General features: G+C 42.1%; 1 protein-coding gene across 10 annotated transcripts in view; it reads left to right on the top strand.

The window, feature by feature from the left end:
- gramd1bb (GRAM domain containing 1Bb) overlaps positions 1-16186 on the top strand; it is a 130148-nt gene extending 113962 nt beyond the window's left edge. For 8 of the 10 annotated variants that reach the window (XM_058387379.1, XM_058387383.1, XM_058387385.1 and 5 more), the window contains 17 exons: positions 1351-1435; positions 1556-1659; positions 1798-1893; positions 2414-2494; positions 3379-3494; positions 3593-3755; positions 3840-4035; positions 4480-4626; positions 4803-4921; positions 6531-6673; positions 7010-7113; positions 8367-8567; positions 8653-8746; positions 8897-8908; positions 9287-9394; positions 9573-9693; positions 10776-16186. In XM_058387379.1, coding sequence (XP_058243362.1) covers positions 1351-1435; positions 1556-1659; positions 1798-1893; positions 2414-2494; positions 3379-3494; positions 3593-3755; positions 3840-4035; positions 4480-4626; positions 4803-4921; positions 6531-6673; positions 7010-7113; positions 8367-8567; positions 8653-8746; positions 8897-8908; positions 9287-9394; positions 9573-9693; positions 10776-10865 — 1980 coding nt within the window. In that variant the 3' untranslated portion in view covers positions 10866-16186. The remainder of the gene's footprint in view (positions 1-1350; positions 1436-1555; positions 1660-1797; positions 1894-2413; positions 2495-3378; positions 3495-3592; positions 3756-3839; positions 4036-4479; positions 4627-4802; positions 4922-6530; positions 6674-7009; positions 7114-8366; positions 8568-8652; positions 8747-8896; positions 8909-9286; positions 9395-9572; positions 9694-10775) is intronic. The other 2 variants (XM_058387389.1, XM_058387388.1) reach the window with 2 other exon arrangements.
- Positions 16187-17919: the final 1733 nt, after the last annotated feature.

Genomic DNA, 17919 nt, shown 5'->3' on the forward strand with positions numbered 1-17919 from the left:
CCATTTCACTAAAATAATACAGGTTTACTAAAAACCCACCAAACTCCAACATCTAATATATATCCAGCAATATCTCTCCTGAGATACCAGCTTATTATAATCCGAGTCTAGCGACAGTTGAATGAGTCAATAAATATTTAGGTGCCACATAAAAATGTTCTGAATGTTTCAGCTCATTCTCAAAGCCTGTACAGTTAGGCCTTCCACATACAGGAGGACTTTTGTCTAAGAGGTACATCTGCGTTCATGTTTTACCAGCCTACTAACTTTCTCACTGTCTTGTTTGGCAAGAACACCACAAAAAATCTGAAACGACTGGAATTGCAGAACCTTTTTACAGTATTTGTTCCATGAGAACAGGACCTGTAGCATTCGATCTCATGTCAGTCTCATCCCAAGGCTTGAGGTCACAAGAATTTTGCTGATCGGCTATAATGTAGTGTGTAAATGTATAAAGAACCAGCGTTCTTATCATTCCTGTCTGTTACAGAGTTACTGACTATTGATTAGCTTGAAGGTGAAATGTTTAATTATTTATAAAAGAATTCAAGATCTTCGATTTTCTTTTTCTTTCAGGGGATTCACACACACACAAAAAAAATGTTTAGATAAGATTACAGTAGGCAGCGGTTTGCCGTTCACATGTTCCACCAGTTGATGCACCTACAGATGTTATCTCAGCTCTGAGTCATCATGACATTTCCAAAGGGCAACTCCTGTGATAACCCTTACGGACGTTTGTGTGCTGACTAGAAAAGATGATGTTTAATGGAAGCACCTGGGGTCATGCTGTTAATCAGCGACAAGGTGGTGTGATGCGGCCTGACATGAAGCCAAGTTGCTCTTTAAACCCCGGAGTTGATTATTTTCCTATTACAGCATGGCTTCCTGTTGTGCCATTTCTTATTTATTAACGAAAGGCGTGTCATGCTTTTTATCCATTTACTTGTTTTGGAGCTTCCTATTATTGCGGACATTAAAGCAGCTATAAACATCACGTCCATATCCAGACATCTTCATCTGTTTAAGTGGAGAGTCTGATATAGAAGCGGTTACTATGACAACGATGGTGTATTAGAATACATATTAATATAGGCCAGTCGAGACTACCAGGATTAACCGTCACCTTTCGACCAATCACATGTGAGAATTCAACAGCGCTGTCATCTAACGTAGAATAACATGAACACATATTTACGATGCATAAGGTTTCGAGTTGTGAAGCTCAGAAAGTTATCTTAGCCCTGTTAGTTAGCTTATTTTCCTAGCTTTTGAATTTCTCTGCAAGGGAACAGGGTTGAGTTCAGTGCCTGAGTTTAGTGCGTCTTGTCATGTCCGTTTCTCGTGCAGGTTCTCAGCCCCACCTATAAGCAGCGAAATGAAGACTTCCGGAAGCTCTTCAAACAGCTCCCGGATACAGAGCGCCTCATTGTGGGTACGTACGGTAGACACGCACTCTGAGAAATACTTTTAACCTACTCACGTAAGCAATTACCAACAAAATGAATATAATCCTGTTAGTAAGCGTTAAGCTTTGACCTTTGACTCTTTTTAGACTACTCCTGTGCTCTGCAGAGGGACATCCTCCTGCAGGGAAGACTCTACCTCTCCGAGAACTGGATCTGTTTCTATAGCAACATCTTTCGCTGGGAGACACTAGTACGAGTCTTTCTCATTCGATCTAAAACGGATTACGGTTACGTAACGGTTAGTAATGCAGTAATTCATCCCAGAGTGTTTGACATGAGTGTGTTTGTGTTTGTGTTTGTGTGTGTGTGTGTGTGTATGTGTGTGTAGCTGACAGTGCGTCTGAAGGATATCTGCTCCATGACAAAGGAAAAGACGGCACGTCTCATTCCCAATGCCATCCAAGTATGCACAGACACGGAGAAGGTAACACCAGGACTCGGGTCTATAATCACCGTGATCACTAGCATGCATGAGTTATCTGTTGAGAGGAGGAGTTATCTGTTGGTCAAAGTTGGTCAGTATATCCAAGTACATATTTAGAATATTTTAGTATATAAGTGTTGTTATAATAAGTAAATGTTATAGTAAGTTCAATTTATGCAAATATCTGGCTGTTCTGCATATTTGAGCTTACGTACCAGAAAATCTCATATACAGGGTTGAGGGTTTGAGCCCTACGTTGGGCGAGGGGCGCTTTTAGGCCAATGGTTAAGGCTCTGTTTCATTGCCCAGAAGATCGGGGTTCAAGCTCCAGCACTGCCAAGCTGGCACTGTTGGGTCTTTGAGCAAGACCCCTAGCTCAGGGGTGCTGTATCATGGCTGACCCTGTGCTCTGACCCCAACCCCCAAGAAAGTATTTCATTGTGCAGTAATGTACATGTGACAAATAAAGGCAACTTAACCTAATTGAAAGATCCATCTTTGTTCTCTTTCTCTACTCCAGCACTTTTTCACATCGTTCGGGGCGAGGGACAGGACGTACATGATGATGTTCCGGCTCTGGCAGAACGCTCTGCTGGATAAGGTACATGCACCTGACATTCACACATCCCCTAGCGTACTGTACTTGGCAAAAGAAAGAGTTTATTTATTCATCTAGAAATAAAAATCTAAATTATAAAAATTAAACAGTGTGTAAATATTAGTTCTTTCCTTTTGTACTTTTTGTACTCTCCTGTTTGCAGCTGTCTAATGAGGATTTTACACTTACCCGTAAAATACCACCTTATGTAACGGAGGCCAGTGGTAGGTGCGGTGCAGGTAAACCTCACTCCCCTGATCTCAAGAGGCACTCTAGCGAATGATGCTAGTGGCTGCAGTCTTTAGCCTCCTTATTAGTGCGCCCATCTCCCATGCCAGAGTCCTGCTCAGAGCAGGTGCGAGTAGGACATGGGGTCGGGGGTTATATTGATGCCGTGACCCGGATGGGAGTGAGGTTTAAGTGGGTGAGTGTCACGGAGGCCAGTGGTAGGTTCTGTGCAGGTAAACCTCATTCACCTCATCTCAAGAGATGCGCTAGAGGCTGCAATATTTAGCCTCCTTGTTAGTGCGCCCGCCTCGCAAGACCCGCTTGGAACGGGTGCGAGTAGGACCCAGGGGGGTTACACTTACAATATCTGATCTTCTTGGATGCGGTGATTCCACACTGTATACTAGATGAGGAAGTGATTCGAGCTTCAATATGGCTATGACTACCACATTTACTATGGGGACTTGCGTTTCAGGGAAAATAATCATTGATGAGGTGTTGGGACGCGGTCCTGTATGAAGTCACTCTCACCACAGTTACTTACAGCCGATTATTTTCCAATCACAGCATACCATGAAGTATATTATCACACTTATCCCAAAATTTAACATCAAATCATTCGGTCTCTCTCTCTGTCTCTCTCTCTCTCTCTCTCTCAGCCCCTGTGTCCGAAGGAGCTGTGGCACTTTGTCCATCAGTGCTATGGTAACGAGCTCGGGCTGACCAGTGACGACGAGGACTACGTTCCTCCCGATGATGACTTTAACACTATGGGGTAACAACAAAAACATCACAGCACACTAGTAATTCATATACTGTAAACTTATAGACATTCCAGACATTCCACCCTGTGTGTGTGTGTGTGTGTTCTAGTTACTCTGAAGAAATCCCCGCTGAAGAGAACGAGGTCAGTAACGATAACTCATCTAAGAGCAGCGGAGAGAATAAGCAGGACAGCAGCCCTCAATCACACAAGAGGTCAATCACACACTCCACCATCACGTCCACGCCCAGCAGCACAGACCTGCCCCTGGCTGTGAGTATAAACATTACCCGTCCGCCTGGTGAATCCTCGCCTCCTGCGCTTTGTGTGTATAACAGCGCTCTCTGCTGGTTGCAGTTTGCTATTGCTTCTGAGGAGTACACGGACTGTCTGCCCGACCCGGAGCTCCTCACGTTGCCTCTGCTGGCTGACGAGAAGAGCTGTGAGTCTGCAGAGGGACAGCTGGGTCCTGTGTCTTCACCGTCTCTCGACTTCAACGATAACGAAGACATCCCGACCGAGCTCAGCGATTCGTCAGACACGGACGACGAAGGTGCGTTATTTTGAATAAACGGCAACTCATTCTAAAAAGATATTCAGTAGACAATGCAGCTTTACAAAAACATCAGAAAGTTCAAATTAAATTCATATTTAATCCCTAATACAAGTGCACATACAAATAGGAGGTGCCTCAGTAGAAAGGTTGCCAGATTGAGATTAAAGGTACACATCAGCACCAGGATCCTATATGATGATTTTGTGTGATTTGTTTTCCATGGTGTTTATTAATTCATCTTGTAATTAATAAATAATTCATTATTAATTCATAATTCAACTGGTTTAAATTAGGCTGTTAATTTGTTTATATTTTTGGAAATTCAACCAAATAAATTTGTAAAATATCATGGGCATGCACATCTGTATAAATAATTTAATTTCTCCTAGCATTCTGTTTTATGTATATATATATATATATATTGTGTGTGTGTGTGCTCAGAAGTGGAGGTACAGGCGTTCCACGATGACCTGAACGGCCGTCAGTACATTAACGAGGTGTTTAAGTTCAGCGTGGATAAGATGTACTCCTTCCTCTTCACCGAGTCGCAGTTCATGGCCGACTTCATGGAGCAGCGCAGATTCACAGGTTTGTTCATTTCCCTCACCGTAGACAGTGTGTCTGTACATAAATACAACTTTTCTGTCTTTATTTATAAGCTGCTCTGTGTTTCTGCCCTCCTACTCACACACACACACACACACACACACACACACTCACACACACACACACACACACACACACACACACTCACACACACACAGATGTAGTGTTTCAGCCTTGGAAGAAAGAGGAAGCAGGGAATCAGAGGAGGGAGATCATGTACACCATCTCACTCTCCAACCCACTGGCTCCTAAAACAGCCAACGTCAGCGAGACTCAGGTCAGCTTTATACACACACACACACACACACGCGCGCGCACACACACGCGCGCGCACACACACACACACACACACAAGAAGACATCTCACAGTGTATATACTACGCGTACAAATAAATATATATTCATTCCATATGGGTTGGTTGTCATGATGTATCTTGTAAATGATTTGCTTTCTCTCTCTCTCTCTCTTGCTACCGCTATGTCTCTCTTTTCCCCTCTTTCTCTATGCCTGTCTCTACCTCTCTCTCTCTTTCTCTCTCACTCCCTCTCTCCCTCTCTCTCTCTTGCTACCGCTATGTCTCTCTTTTCCCCTCTTTCGCTATGCCTGTCTCTACCTCTCTCTCTCTTTCTCTCTCACTCCCTCTCTCTCTCTTGCTACCGCTATGTCTCTCTTTTCCCCTCTTTCGCTATGCCTGTCTCTACCTCTCTCTCTCTTTCTCTCTCTATGTCTCTCTTCCCCCCTTTCTCTGTCTCTCTTTCTCTCTCTCCCTGTCTCTCTTCCTCTGTCTCTCTTTCCCCATTTTCTCTCTCTCTCTATGTCTCTCTTTCCCCCCTTTCTCTCTGTCTCCCTTTCTTTCTCTCCCTGTGTCTCTTCCTCTATGTCTCTCTTTCCCCATTCTCTCTCTCTCTCTCTCTCTCTCTCTCTCTCTCTCTCTCTCGCTACCGCTATGTCTCTCTTTCCCCCTCTTTCTCTATGCCTCTCTCTACCTGTCTCACTCTTTCTCTCTCACTCCCTCTCTCTCTCTGTCTCTGTTTCCACATTCTCTCTCTCTCTCTCTCTCCCTCTCTCTACCACAATGTCTCTCTTTCCCCCTCTTTCTCTATGCCTCTCTCTACCTCTCTCTTTCTCTCTCACTCCCTCTCTCTCTATGTCTCTCTTTCCCCCCTTTCTCTCTGTCTCTCTTTCTTTCTCTCCCTGTGTCTCTTCCTCTATGTCTCTCTTTCCCCATTCTCTCTCTCTCTCTCTCTCTCTCTCTCTCTCTCTCTTGCTACCGCTATGTCTCTCTTTCCCCCTCTTTCTCTATGCCTCTCTCTACCTGTCTCTCTCTTTCTCTCTCACTCCCTCTCTCCCTCTCTCTCTCTATGTCTCTGTTTCCACATTCTCTCTTTCTCTCTCACTCCCTCTCTCTCTATGTCTCTCTTTCCCCCCTTTCTCTCTGTCTCTCTTTCTTTCTCTCCCTGTGTCTCTTCCTCTATGTCTCTCTTTCCCCATTCTCTCTCTCTCTCTCTCTCTCTCTCCCGCTATGTCTCTCTTTCCCACTCTTTCTCTATGCCTCTCTCTACCTCTCTCTCTTTCTCTCTCACTCCCTCTCTCTCTATGTCTCTCTTTCCCCCCTTTCTCTCTGTCTCTCTTTCTTTCTCTCCCTGTGTCTCTTCCTCTATGTCTCTCTTTCCCCATTCTCTCTCTCTCTCTCTCTCCCGCTATGTCTCTCTTTCCCACTCTTTCTCTATGCCTCTCTCTACCTCTCTCTCTTTCTCTCTCACTCCCTCTCTCTCTATGTCTCTCTTTCCCCCCTTTCTCTCTGTCTCTCTTTCTTTCTCTCCCTGTGTCTCTTCCTCTATGTCTCTCTTTCCCCATTCTCTCTCTCTCTCTGTCTGATCATTAGACTCTGTACAAAGCCAGCCAGGAGAAAGAGTGTTACATCATCGATGCGGAAGTTGTCACTCATGATGTTCCTTATCATGACTATTTCTACACACTCAACCGCTACACACTCACCCGCGTGGCCAAGAACAAGTGTCGGCTCAGGTGCTTCATACACAACCAACCGCTTTCCATTCTCAAATAATATTAATCAACTGCTGCTGCTGATGATGAGTGTTGTATTACTTTCCCAGTAACATCTTCAAATAAAATCAAAATAGAAAGAGAGCAGCTCTTCTGATGTAAATAATGGCAGGATCTGGGTTGTTTTTGCGGATCCTTCTGCTACACCCAGACAAACGAATGATTTAATATTTAACATTTATTTAAGTTGTCAGTTTCGTCACATTTTTGTCATACGCATGCTAGATATTTTGTAGAATGTCTCTTGTGTTTTGTAGACCTGTAAGAATCCAGCTTTAAAAGCATTCTTTGCCGCAGGGTTTCTACAGAGCTGCGCTACAGGAAGCAGCCGTGGGGACTGGTGAAAGGTTTCATCGAGAAGAACTTCTGGAGTGGACTGGAGGAGAACTTCAGGAGCCTCGGTGAGATGCGCACTCAGATATCAGACATGAAATTCCGCAGGTTTTTATTAATAATCCAACATCTCAGCTATAAGGAGGAGGTGATTAATGATCAGAATCAGCTTTATTGCCAAGTACTGTGGGTTTTACACGTACAAGGAATTTGCCTTGGTGTATTGGAGCAAGGGTGAAAAACTATGAGAATAAACATCCATCCATCATCTATACCCGCTTTATTCCTAATCAGGGTCACGGGGATCTGCTGGAATCTATTCCATCACACATTGGGCAAAAGGCAGGGGTACACCCTGGACAGGTCACCAGTCCATCACTTGGCCACACATATAGACAGACAACCACACACACTCACACTCAGTGTAGAATTACCAATCAACCTACATGTTTTTGGACTGTGGGAGGAAACCGGAGTACCCAGAGTAAACCCACACAGACATGGGGAGAACATGCAAACTCCACACAGAAAGGCCCCTGTCTGTTCGAACCTGGGATTCGGACCTTCTTGCTGTTAGGCAACAGTCCTAGCCATCGTGCTGCCCTGAGAATCAACATAAAAATTTAAAAGACAAAAAGAATTTGAAGCAAAAGGAAACTGACCTGGGGATTAATGCATGGGTCACTTATGACGTTTAGCATTAACTAGCCAGAGCATAACTTATAGCGAAGTGCTTGCGCAGTGTTACAGACTGAACCAACGAACATGGCGTGTATGTTGATTGATCAAAAGTAAACACTACTAGAATTTCTTTTTAAAGTAAAGGGTTCATTTACATCCTGTGATGTCATATACTCAGTGTTGGACCGAGGAGACCTTTCCTGACTTTCCCAGTAGGAGTTCTGAGTTGAGGTGGCGTTTTTTGGGCAATTCACAGTCAAGCTTTAGTCGAATGCAGCACAGTGTTCATCTGCTGACCTTTGTTTGTTTAAAAAATTTAAGAGAACACACAAAAAAATCCTCTAAGCAACAAAATAGCACACCAGTAAGACACACAGCACCACCCATGACACAAACCCAGCTCTTATATATGTGCACCTCTGTTTTTGGGTGCTTGCTGAATAAGATACAGGAAATGCATGCAATCTTGTATAGAAAAAAGTTGCAACACTTACATAGTGGTCTTGCTCAATCACCTCTTAGTGACCCCACTTGAACTTTTTGTGATTCTGTAAACAGATTCTGCAAGCACTGGACCATTTTATATAATAAATCATTAAATAAATGCTGTGTAAATGATCATGAACATCCCTTCCTGCAGAGCTCGAGCTGACGAAAGCCGAAGAGCTCATGTTAGAAGCACACGGGCCGTCTCCGAAAACCAAAGCTCTGAAAAACTCCACCCTGAGGCGGAGAAAAAGACCCCTCCCCCACATGCGTACGCCTCACATGGAGGAGACGCTCAGCCCTGTGACCACACCCACTGACGAGGAGGTCATCCATAGAATCAAGCACGTATCAGGTGCGCAGTTTTACACACACACACACACACTCTCTCTCTCTATACCACACTATAACACTGATGTACCTCCTTTCGGCTTTGCTAGCAGGCTCCACCCAAACGAGACACATTCCCGAACACACCCCCGGAGGCGGAGCCTTCTGTAAACTCTCCAAACTGCTGCTTATTATCAGTTTCGTGTAAGTATCTCTCTGCACGCGTCTCCACATGTAGCGTTATCTGTTTTGCGTAGATCTGTATTCATGCGGTTCTCTTTGTGTGTGTGTGTGTGTGTGTGTGTGTGTGTGTGTTATTTTTTCTTTCTTTCTTTCTCCTTCGGCTGCCATTAGGATCTGCATAAGGTACATATGTACTGCATACATTTAAACACTTTTAGTAAAGATATATTGATGAGCTGTTTCCTGACCCTGAGTGTGTTTACATGCAAAAAAATCAGATTTAACTGATCTGATTAGACGAATCTGAGCTATTAATGCCAGTAGATATTGTGAAATTGGATGAACATCACTACCTGGAACAGGAATTTCTTGTGATCTCATAAGATATCAATGGTATTAATATAGTATATGGCCACTTGAATCTGATTACTGACCAAATCAGTTATCAGAAGTCAGATAATAAAACAGATTAATTAACATACATGAAAACACACTCTCTAATGACCCTGAAGTGTTTCTCTGACTCTTCATTATCACCCCAACATTAATTTCACCTTCCAGCCTGGTGCTTCTAGTTTTCCTGAACATGATGCTCTTCTATAAGCTGTGGATGCTGGAGTACTCCGCTCAGAGCTTAATGACCTGGCAAGGCCTCCGTCTGGACGAGAGGTACGAGTAGTGCGTGCGCGTGTGTGTGTGTGTGTGTGTGTGTGAGATGACACTCCACTCCATACACATACACCAGCCACCAACCAGCACTCCTCTTATCCATACACCAACCAGATGAATCACCGCTGAGTAGTGTTTGTTAATGTGTGTGTGTGTGTGTGTGTGTGTGTGTGTGTAGTAAATTACCTCAGACGCAGGTAGAATGGGCTCAGCTTCTAGAGTCTCAGCAGCGCTTCCATGAAGCCGAACTACAGAAATGGAGAGAGATCATCAAATCATCAGTTCTGCTGCTAGACCAGGTAGAGAGAGCGCACACATCCTCCCACACACACACACACACACAATGCCGAAGCCTAACAAAATCATATCTTCTGTGAAAGGATGCTCTAGAACACAATGAACGCATCAAAGCTGTCAAATGACACCCCAGGAAGTGTCTGTAATCCAAAATACACAAAACAAAAATATCTAAACTGAATAAAAAATTGTAGGTGGATTATATTAATCTGTGATGAGTTTACTGATACGATGTGCTTCCACTCTATAATTAGAAGATTCGTATTGACTCTAGCGTGCTTTTTAAGACGTAGCCATTTTGTGCACAGGTTATTTCCCCCTAAACAGTGCACTTTAAATCTAGTGTACTTCCAGCTTGACTGCATTCCCATCCTAACAGCCAGCTTCAGATCCTTAAATCTACAAATATAAGTTGTTTTTGTTTATACAGTTGTGAGTGGCAATAATATCTTTCCTTTACAAAAGACCTTTTAATTCAATCCCAGTCTCGTCCACTCTTGAAGGAATCCTGACCAATCAGTTATTATAATATATTTGTTTATCAGTGATTTCTAATGAAATTAGCTTGTTGTGGTTTCCTCCAGAAATCCACAGCAAAGCTAAAGCAGATAGAGCAGGGAATAAATACTTGAAACGTGTCGTGAGGAATGAGCAGCATCCAGTTCTCTCCCAGGTTAATGAATTTGGGCTAATCGTCGTCCCATGAGCTCTTATCTGACTGATTGTGTAATATATAGTGGGGGATGTGGTAGCTTAATGGCTACGGTGTTAGATTACTGACTATAAAGGTTGTGAGTTTAAATCCCAGGTCCATCAAGCTGCCTTTGCTGGACCCTAACCCTCGAAAAGCAAAGTCCTTAATCCTCAATTCCTCAGTTGCTCTGAATAAAGGCGTCTGCCAAAATGCCATTAATGTAGTGAACAAGTGCAGATTTTTCAGATTACTGAAATGCATGGAAATGGAAAAATCAAATTTGGTGTCAAATGTACAAACACATGCATAATATCTGTATTTATTCATTCTGATTCAGAAATAATAGTTTGTTGTGTGTGTGTGTGTGTGTGTGTGTGTGTGGTCTCTCAGATGAAAGACTCTTTACTGAGCCTGCAGAGAGGTGTAACTTTTAGAGACTATGGCTCAGACTCAGACGAGAAGCGGACTCATTACCACTGACACATCCCCTGTAGAGCCACCAGGCGTCGCCGGGCAGCCCAGCGTCCAGTCCGTGTTCGAGTGTGTGTACAGAATGCGCCTGTGCACTGCTGTTACACGAAGTGGGGGCGCAGAGAAAGAGAGGGGGAACGTTCACAGAGAATCCATACCTAGGATATCACGACATGGAATCATGGGAATGTGACGTTCGGCAGTCTCCCCTCTTTTTTTCTGCCTTTCATGTACCGATGCTGAAAGCGAGACAGGAAGTCGCCGCAGAGAGACGCGAGCCGGGGATTGAGGATGCGAATGGAGGCAGAAATGAGAAGTCTGGGGGTTTTTTTTATATAAATATATATATAGTTTCTTTTAAAATCCTTGAAGTGGTGTGAACCCTTTTCTGTTAAATGAAGAAAAGTGACGTGATCATTTCAGCCTTCAGGAGACTCCCGGGCATGTCGTTTCACTGTACGGCTGCAGTGTCCCTTTACCCAGCATGCACGTGGCCATGATGACGCTCTTCCCTCATGTTTCCATTAGAATTGAAAAACCTAATAGCTGACTGATTTTATTTATTTATTCTTTTGGTCGATATTTGGACTGTTATTGCAGGCTTTTCTTCACATAAGCAGTAAAGTGCCTTTAAACCTTGAAGGAGTAGACGCTTTTGTAAGTTCCAGAGACTTCCGCTGCATGTGAGCTGAATCATGAACATTTCAGAGCATAAGGTCAGCACTTCAGGTCCAGCTGGAGAGAGAGTTCAGGGCTAGAGAGTACAGAGAGTAGTTAAGCGCAAGGCAGTGGCACTGATAGCTGTATGGCTGTATGGCTTTGCCAGTTGAATCTTGAATCTTCTGGTCACCGGTGCTTCAAATTCAGTCACTTTACTGCTAATTCATTTATTATGTAAGGAATAAGACCCCGAATTTAATGGCCGCTTTTCCAAATTATACCACAGCACATCTGAAATCTTGATTCGATTCATTATACAAATAATCGCAGCTACGATTCGAATCACAGGTTTATTGTAATACGTTACTATAGCAACAACAGTGATATATTCAGGTCAGTGATACTTAGCCTTTTTGGAAAGGAGTCTCCGGTGTCAATGCTTTGTAACAAGTCCGAGATGAAGCTTTAACCCTTCAGGACAGAGATCTTTGTGGTTTCTTAGTAGAAAGAAATTTTATTGTCTTATCAACTTCAAGAGAGAAGTGGGCGTGGCTACAATGCTTATAGCTGCAAATTATAGCTGTAAATTATATCAAGATCTGACTTAAAATTATTCGTTTTTTAGGGTTTTTTCTTCCATACTATGACATTAATTTTTTTTTAAAAATATGCTACCTTCACCCAGTAACTCCACATCCCTGTGGTGTTTTATTTCCTGGCCAAAAATGTGAAATAAGGGACACTGCAGCCAGACGTCCAAGAAGAGCTGTATTTTTTTTTTAGTGTTTGGTTACTAAACTGTGATTCTGTCTCCTAAAAATTGTTGCTAAATGATACGGAAAAATAAGATATATAGTATATTTGGGAATAGGAAATATATATATATATATATATTTAAATGATCTATGTGAGGAAGTTAAACATAGACAGAATTTTAAAAAAAACAAAACAAAAAACAAACAATCTATCTATTAAATAGCGTTTACTTCAGTGTTGCACCGGCACACGTCTGTGACGTGTGTGAGAGAGTGTGAGAAACTTGTACTGTAATAAGTAACGTCTACGTGTCGCGTGTTTTTCCGTGTGTTAGTACAAGTGGACGAGTGTCTAGAGAGTATGAGGTTTCGGACCATTCCACTCTACGTGTCGTGTTCTTCATGTCTGGTGTACAAAGCCAAGCTGCCTTTCTCTTGCCCAGCAGTTATCGAGCAGTAAACTCCCAGAGCCGCCATTTCGGCTCGTCTCCCATCCCCCCACACGGAGAGCGCCGTCACGTTTGTGTCCCATTGTTTAGGGTAAACGTCTGGATCTCCTGAGGTAAACACACTGCCTGATGTGAATTTTTTCAAAGCACTGAAAGTCCTTCATTTTCTTGTCAATATATTTGGTCAAGGAAATTGTTTTTGCACAGAAGAGACAGAGAAGGGTTTAAACCTGAACCAAATATATTACCGAACTAGGTGTATAGAATTATAACGAGACCCAGTTTCTTTCATTTTGTCACTGTTCGAGTCTATGGCTGTGCTCCAATACTGTCCACCATCTTTAGGGTTCTCCGGTGATTTTCTTATACTTATTCGGCTTGTTAGATGAAGGCTGAGAAACCGAGACGATGTCAGAGATAAAATATCGGAAACTCGTTTGCTTCTTACAAAGCGGCGTTTATATATAGCCGACTTCTCATCTCGTACATCGTAGGAGCAGAGGTTGGAAATGAAGAATGCAATTATTTTAGTACTGTACTTCCTAAGTGTCCGTAATTTACTTGAGTTTGTTCCCAGCAAATACTTTTGAACCTTTTACTTTTCTATATTAAAAAATGAATCATTACTTTTCTCTTTAATCACATTTGTAGCTTTGAAATATGTAGTTTGTGTTAGTCTCAAGCTAGCTAATTAACAGTTAGCTACGGTTTCCCCCTCGTTTCTTACTTTCACTAACTTCAGTGAGTTTCTATTTCAACTAGTGCAAAGGATTTGATGCTGCGCTTCAACGTTTACCAGATTATTTATGTAGTAATGAACGAGGAAAGAATCTGGATTAATTTTCCAGCTCTGCACACTTTTCTAGCTAGTTAACAGCCTCGCTAATTAGCGCCCCAGCTCCGAGAGGGCAACAAAAACAACAAAATTATAAAAACAGTTCATGAATCTTTTGGGAATGAGTTTATGATGGTGTGTTCAATGAAGAATTGGAAGCTCTACAGTCCTGCAGGCTTTCATGACTAGAGTCTGACCCAACTAGCGAAACAAACTAATTAGCACTTTAGCACTCTAGGTGTGGGAGGGAAATAGCTAAGTAAACAGGCTGTACAGATGGAGAAGAAAATGGCTGCCATTTTGCTTCCAATTAAAAAAATCCTGCAGGAGTCATGACAGAGTCATCAAGGGTTTCGGAAAAACAGTATTGGAGCACGGCCTAGGAAAGTGTGTGTGTGTTTATCTGTGTGTGTGTGAGAAGAGATAAAGCACTTTATGTATTGTTGAGCATGAGACAGAGCAGTGTGTTGACTCAGAAAGAGTCGTTATTACTCTGGAGAGTATTTGATGTGCTTGTAATGTCACACGCTGGGATCGTCTTCGGTTTTATCGACTAAATCGTCTCTTTCGAAATCAGGTGCTTTGCTAAGTCACTCCAACTGCAAATCAAAGTTGCACAGCTTTCTAGAATGTTCCTTCTATCCCCAGTGTGTGTGTGTGTGTGTGTGTGTGTGTGCTCTGATGTCATTCGTTAAACTCATCGTTTTTCCTGAGTTTGAGGTTTGAATGTTTTCTCTGCTGTAGTTTGCTGTGTGTTTTTGGTTCAGGATGCTGTTTTAAAACATTGCTAGAAACGAGTGTTATATACGTCAACTACCTGCTGCCTGAATACACTGATTTCTTTTATTTATTTTTATTTAATCTCCTTTTTACTCACCGATGTTACCGTCATTACAGTTCACTTCACTGTGTTTTTTAGTTGTTTCTCTGGGGGCCATGTTCAGAGTTGGTGAGAACGTTACACGTATTCAGAGTTTGTTTCAGCAGCTCGAGTTTTTCTGATCAACACTAAACATAATTATTCTTACTAGTGTAGTTACTGCCTCTGAGGTTGCCAGATATTTCTCGAGCTAATTAGTGCTGAAGTCTAGAGTTACACCTAAATAATCCAAATAAAACTCAACTCTGAATATGTCTCTCTCTCTGTCTCTCTCTCTCTCTTTCTCTCTCTCTCTGCTCCCTCTCTGTCTCTCTCTCTCTCTGCTCCCTCTCTGTCTCACTCTCTCTGTCTCTCTCCCTGTCTCACTCTCTCTGTCTCTGCTCCCTCTCTGTCTCACTCTCTCTGTCTCTGCTCCCTCTCTGTCTCTCTCTTTCTCTCTGCTCCCTCTCTGTCTCACTCTCTCTGTCTCTCTCCCTGTCTCACTCTCTCTGTCTCTGCTCCCTCTCTGTCTCACTCTCTCTGTCTCTGCTCCCTCTCTGTCTCACTCTCTGTCTCTCTCCGTGTCTCACTCTCTCTGTCTCTCTCTCTGCCTCACTCTCTGTCTCTCTCCCTATCTCACTCTCTCTGTCTCTCTCTCTCTCTCTGCTCCCTCTCTGTCTCACTCTCTCTGTCTCTCTCTGTCTCACTCTCTCTGTCTCTCTCCCTGTCTCAGTCTCTCTGGCTCTCTCTCTCTCTGCTCCCTCTCTGTCACACTCTCTGTCTCTCTCCCTGTCTCACTCTCTCTGTCTCTCTCTCTCTCTGCTCCCTCTCTGTCTCACTCTCTGGCTCTCTCTGTCTGTTTCTCTCTCTCTCTCTCTCTGTGTGTGTGTGTGTGTGTGTGCATTCCATTCCATATTTTATAGACAGTTTTAATGTTTTATCTTATGGACTGTTCATCCACAATAATATTTTACAAGTTTTTATTTCTACAAACGTCAGTGAAATGAGCAGGCAGTCTCCGTTACTGTATTTCTTCCTCGTTTAAACGTCTCTCCTGTTTATCGTGATCACTCCTGCTGGTGTGTTTGACCAAAACTACTTTGAGTGTGTGATGTGAATCTGAACGACTTGAATGATTCGGTTACAGCTGCTGTTACTGAATCACTTGTTAAAGTCAGGATTATGTAAGCATGCATGCTGCATGTGAAATGCGCTGCATGTGCAGTTTCTCGTAAATCAGCACATTTAATGATAGTAAAAGATGATGATGGTAATGATAATGAGGATGATGATGAGTCTCCATGGTAACACACAAACATCACGTCCTCTTTAGCGCTGTAGTGGTGTGATGAACAGTCGCACATAAAAAAAAAAAAACACCAAGTAACAATCTTACATAGCAGAAGCATTTTCTTTTCCTTGTCCATGTACTAGATTTCTGAACTTTTTCTTTTCTACCAAGACATGATTTAACTCATGTAGCAACGGTCAGCACATTTGGGTTTTTAATGCACATGTTTCTTTTCCTTTTTACTTTGTTTTTAGAGCAGTTTTGTTCTCTAGGACAAGAAGGATAGATTTATAATATATGAGTACATATGCACTGTATGTGTATGTAGTGTATATCTGCAGTGTACACTGACACAGGGAGCGAGTCTGCGCTGTGCGCCGGCTTCCTCTCCAACCCCACACACTTTGCCTCATAGAGACTGAGTGGCTTTCTGATCTATGTGAATTAGGAAAGGTTGAATAAAACACTGGAAAAATTAAAACGTGTCTGTGGTTTGTTTTACACGTCTATTGTCGCTTAATGATGAAGATGAATCTCCATGGATAGCAAAAAAGTGGCTGCGTAATGTTAACCACAACTTCTGAAAACTCTTCAGTGTTTTCTTTATTGAACGATGAAGCAATCTGAGTGGGAGGGGCATACTCTGTGTCTCCTGTCAATCACAGCTCAGTGGGAGGGGCATGCTCTGTGTCCCCTGTCAATTACAGCTCAGTGTAAGGGGCATACTTTGTGTCCCAGGTCAATCACAGCTCAGTGGGAGGGGCATACTCTTTGTCACTTGTCAATTACAGCTCAGTGGGAGGGGCATACTTTGTGTCCCAGGTCAATCACAGCTCAGTGGGAGGGGCATGCTCTGTGTACCTTCTCAATCACAGTTCAGTGGGAGGGGCAAACTCTGTGTCTCCTGTCAATCACAGCTATAGTGGGAGGGGCATACTCTGTGTCCCTGTCAATCACAGCTCAGTGGGAGGGGCATGTTCTGTGTCTCCTGTCAATCACAGCTCAGTGGGAGGGGCATACTTTGTGTCCCCTGCTATTCACAGCTCAGTGGGAGGGGCATACTCTGTGTCTTCTGTCAATCACAGCTCAGTGGGAGGGGCATACTTTGTGTCCCCTGCTATTCACAGCTCAGTGGGAGCAGCATAATCTGTGTCTTCTGTCAATCACAGCTCAGTGGGAGGGGCATTCGCTTCATGAGTCTCGAAAGAAGAACATATTAACCTTCATCCTTTCTGGATGGTATGATAAGGAAGAGCTGGCTGGTGGGCGGTGACCAAATTGGAAACACACACACACACACCCAGAAAAATGCACACACAAGTATCTAAACTATACACACTCAACCAATTCTGCCTTCTGGATTCTTGGTGTTGATTAATTTTCTATAACTGCAGCTCTGATAGAAGAACAGATCTGCAGTTAATATTAAATGTCTTCATTTCTTATCGTTTCTTTAGCAACAACATGCACCAGAACATTTCACATTTAATTGTTTTATATAAAAAATGTTGATATGGTGACATTTTCTCATTTTTCCCTGGAAGGAGTCTCCAGTGTCAGTAGTATCCTACACAACTAATGCCAGTATTTTCTTTTTACCAAGACAAGCTGAATATTTTAATCTTATTAACAAGAAAGACTCATGTCTGTGATCTATATTATAAATATTGACAAGACCATGATATATTAACTTTTATATTATTATTTATTTTCTTTCTTTATTTATTTATTTATTTATTTATTTATTTATTTATTTATTTATTTATTATTTTTTTTTGGGGGGGCGGGGGGGATTCAATTTAATTTCATTCTATTTGTATAGTGTTTTTACGATGGACATTGTTTTATATGTATTTAAGCGTTTTTAGAAAATTTAATATATTCATTTAATTAATTTATTATTAATATTTAATTTTAATTATTGTTTAATATTTTATTAATATATTAATAATTAAATTATTATTTAATAATGTGTATATCCTTTGAAAGAAATATATTATTGGACACATGTTATAAAATAATAACATTTCAGTATATCAGCTTATTCAAAGTGGAAACAATCCTTTATTTCTTTATTTGTAAATTAGTCTAGAAAGATTTCATCCTTTTCACTCTGTCTCTGATGAATTGCTGACAATAAATAATTATATAATCATTTATGTCACTGATTTTATATAATTCACTTTTATATATAAAATCTATTTTTATTGTTAT

Source organism: Hemibagrus wyckioides, linkage group LG04 (genome assembly GCF_019097595.1).
Source record: "Hemibagrus wyckioides isolate EC202008001 linkage group LG04, SWU_Hwy_1.0, whole genome shotgun sequence".
Taxonomy (NCBI): domain Eukaryota; kingdom Metazoa; phylum Chordata; class Actinopteri; order Siluriformes; family Bagridae; genus Hemibagrus; species Hemibagrus wyckioides.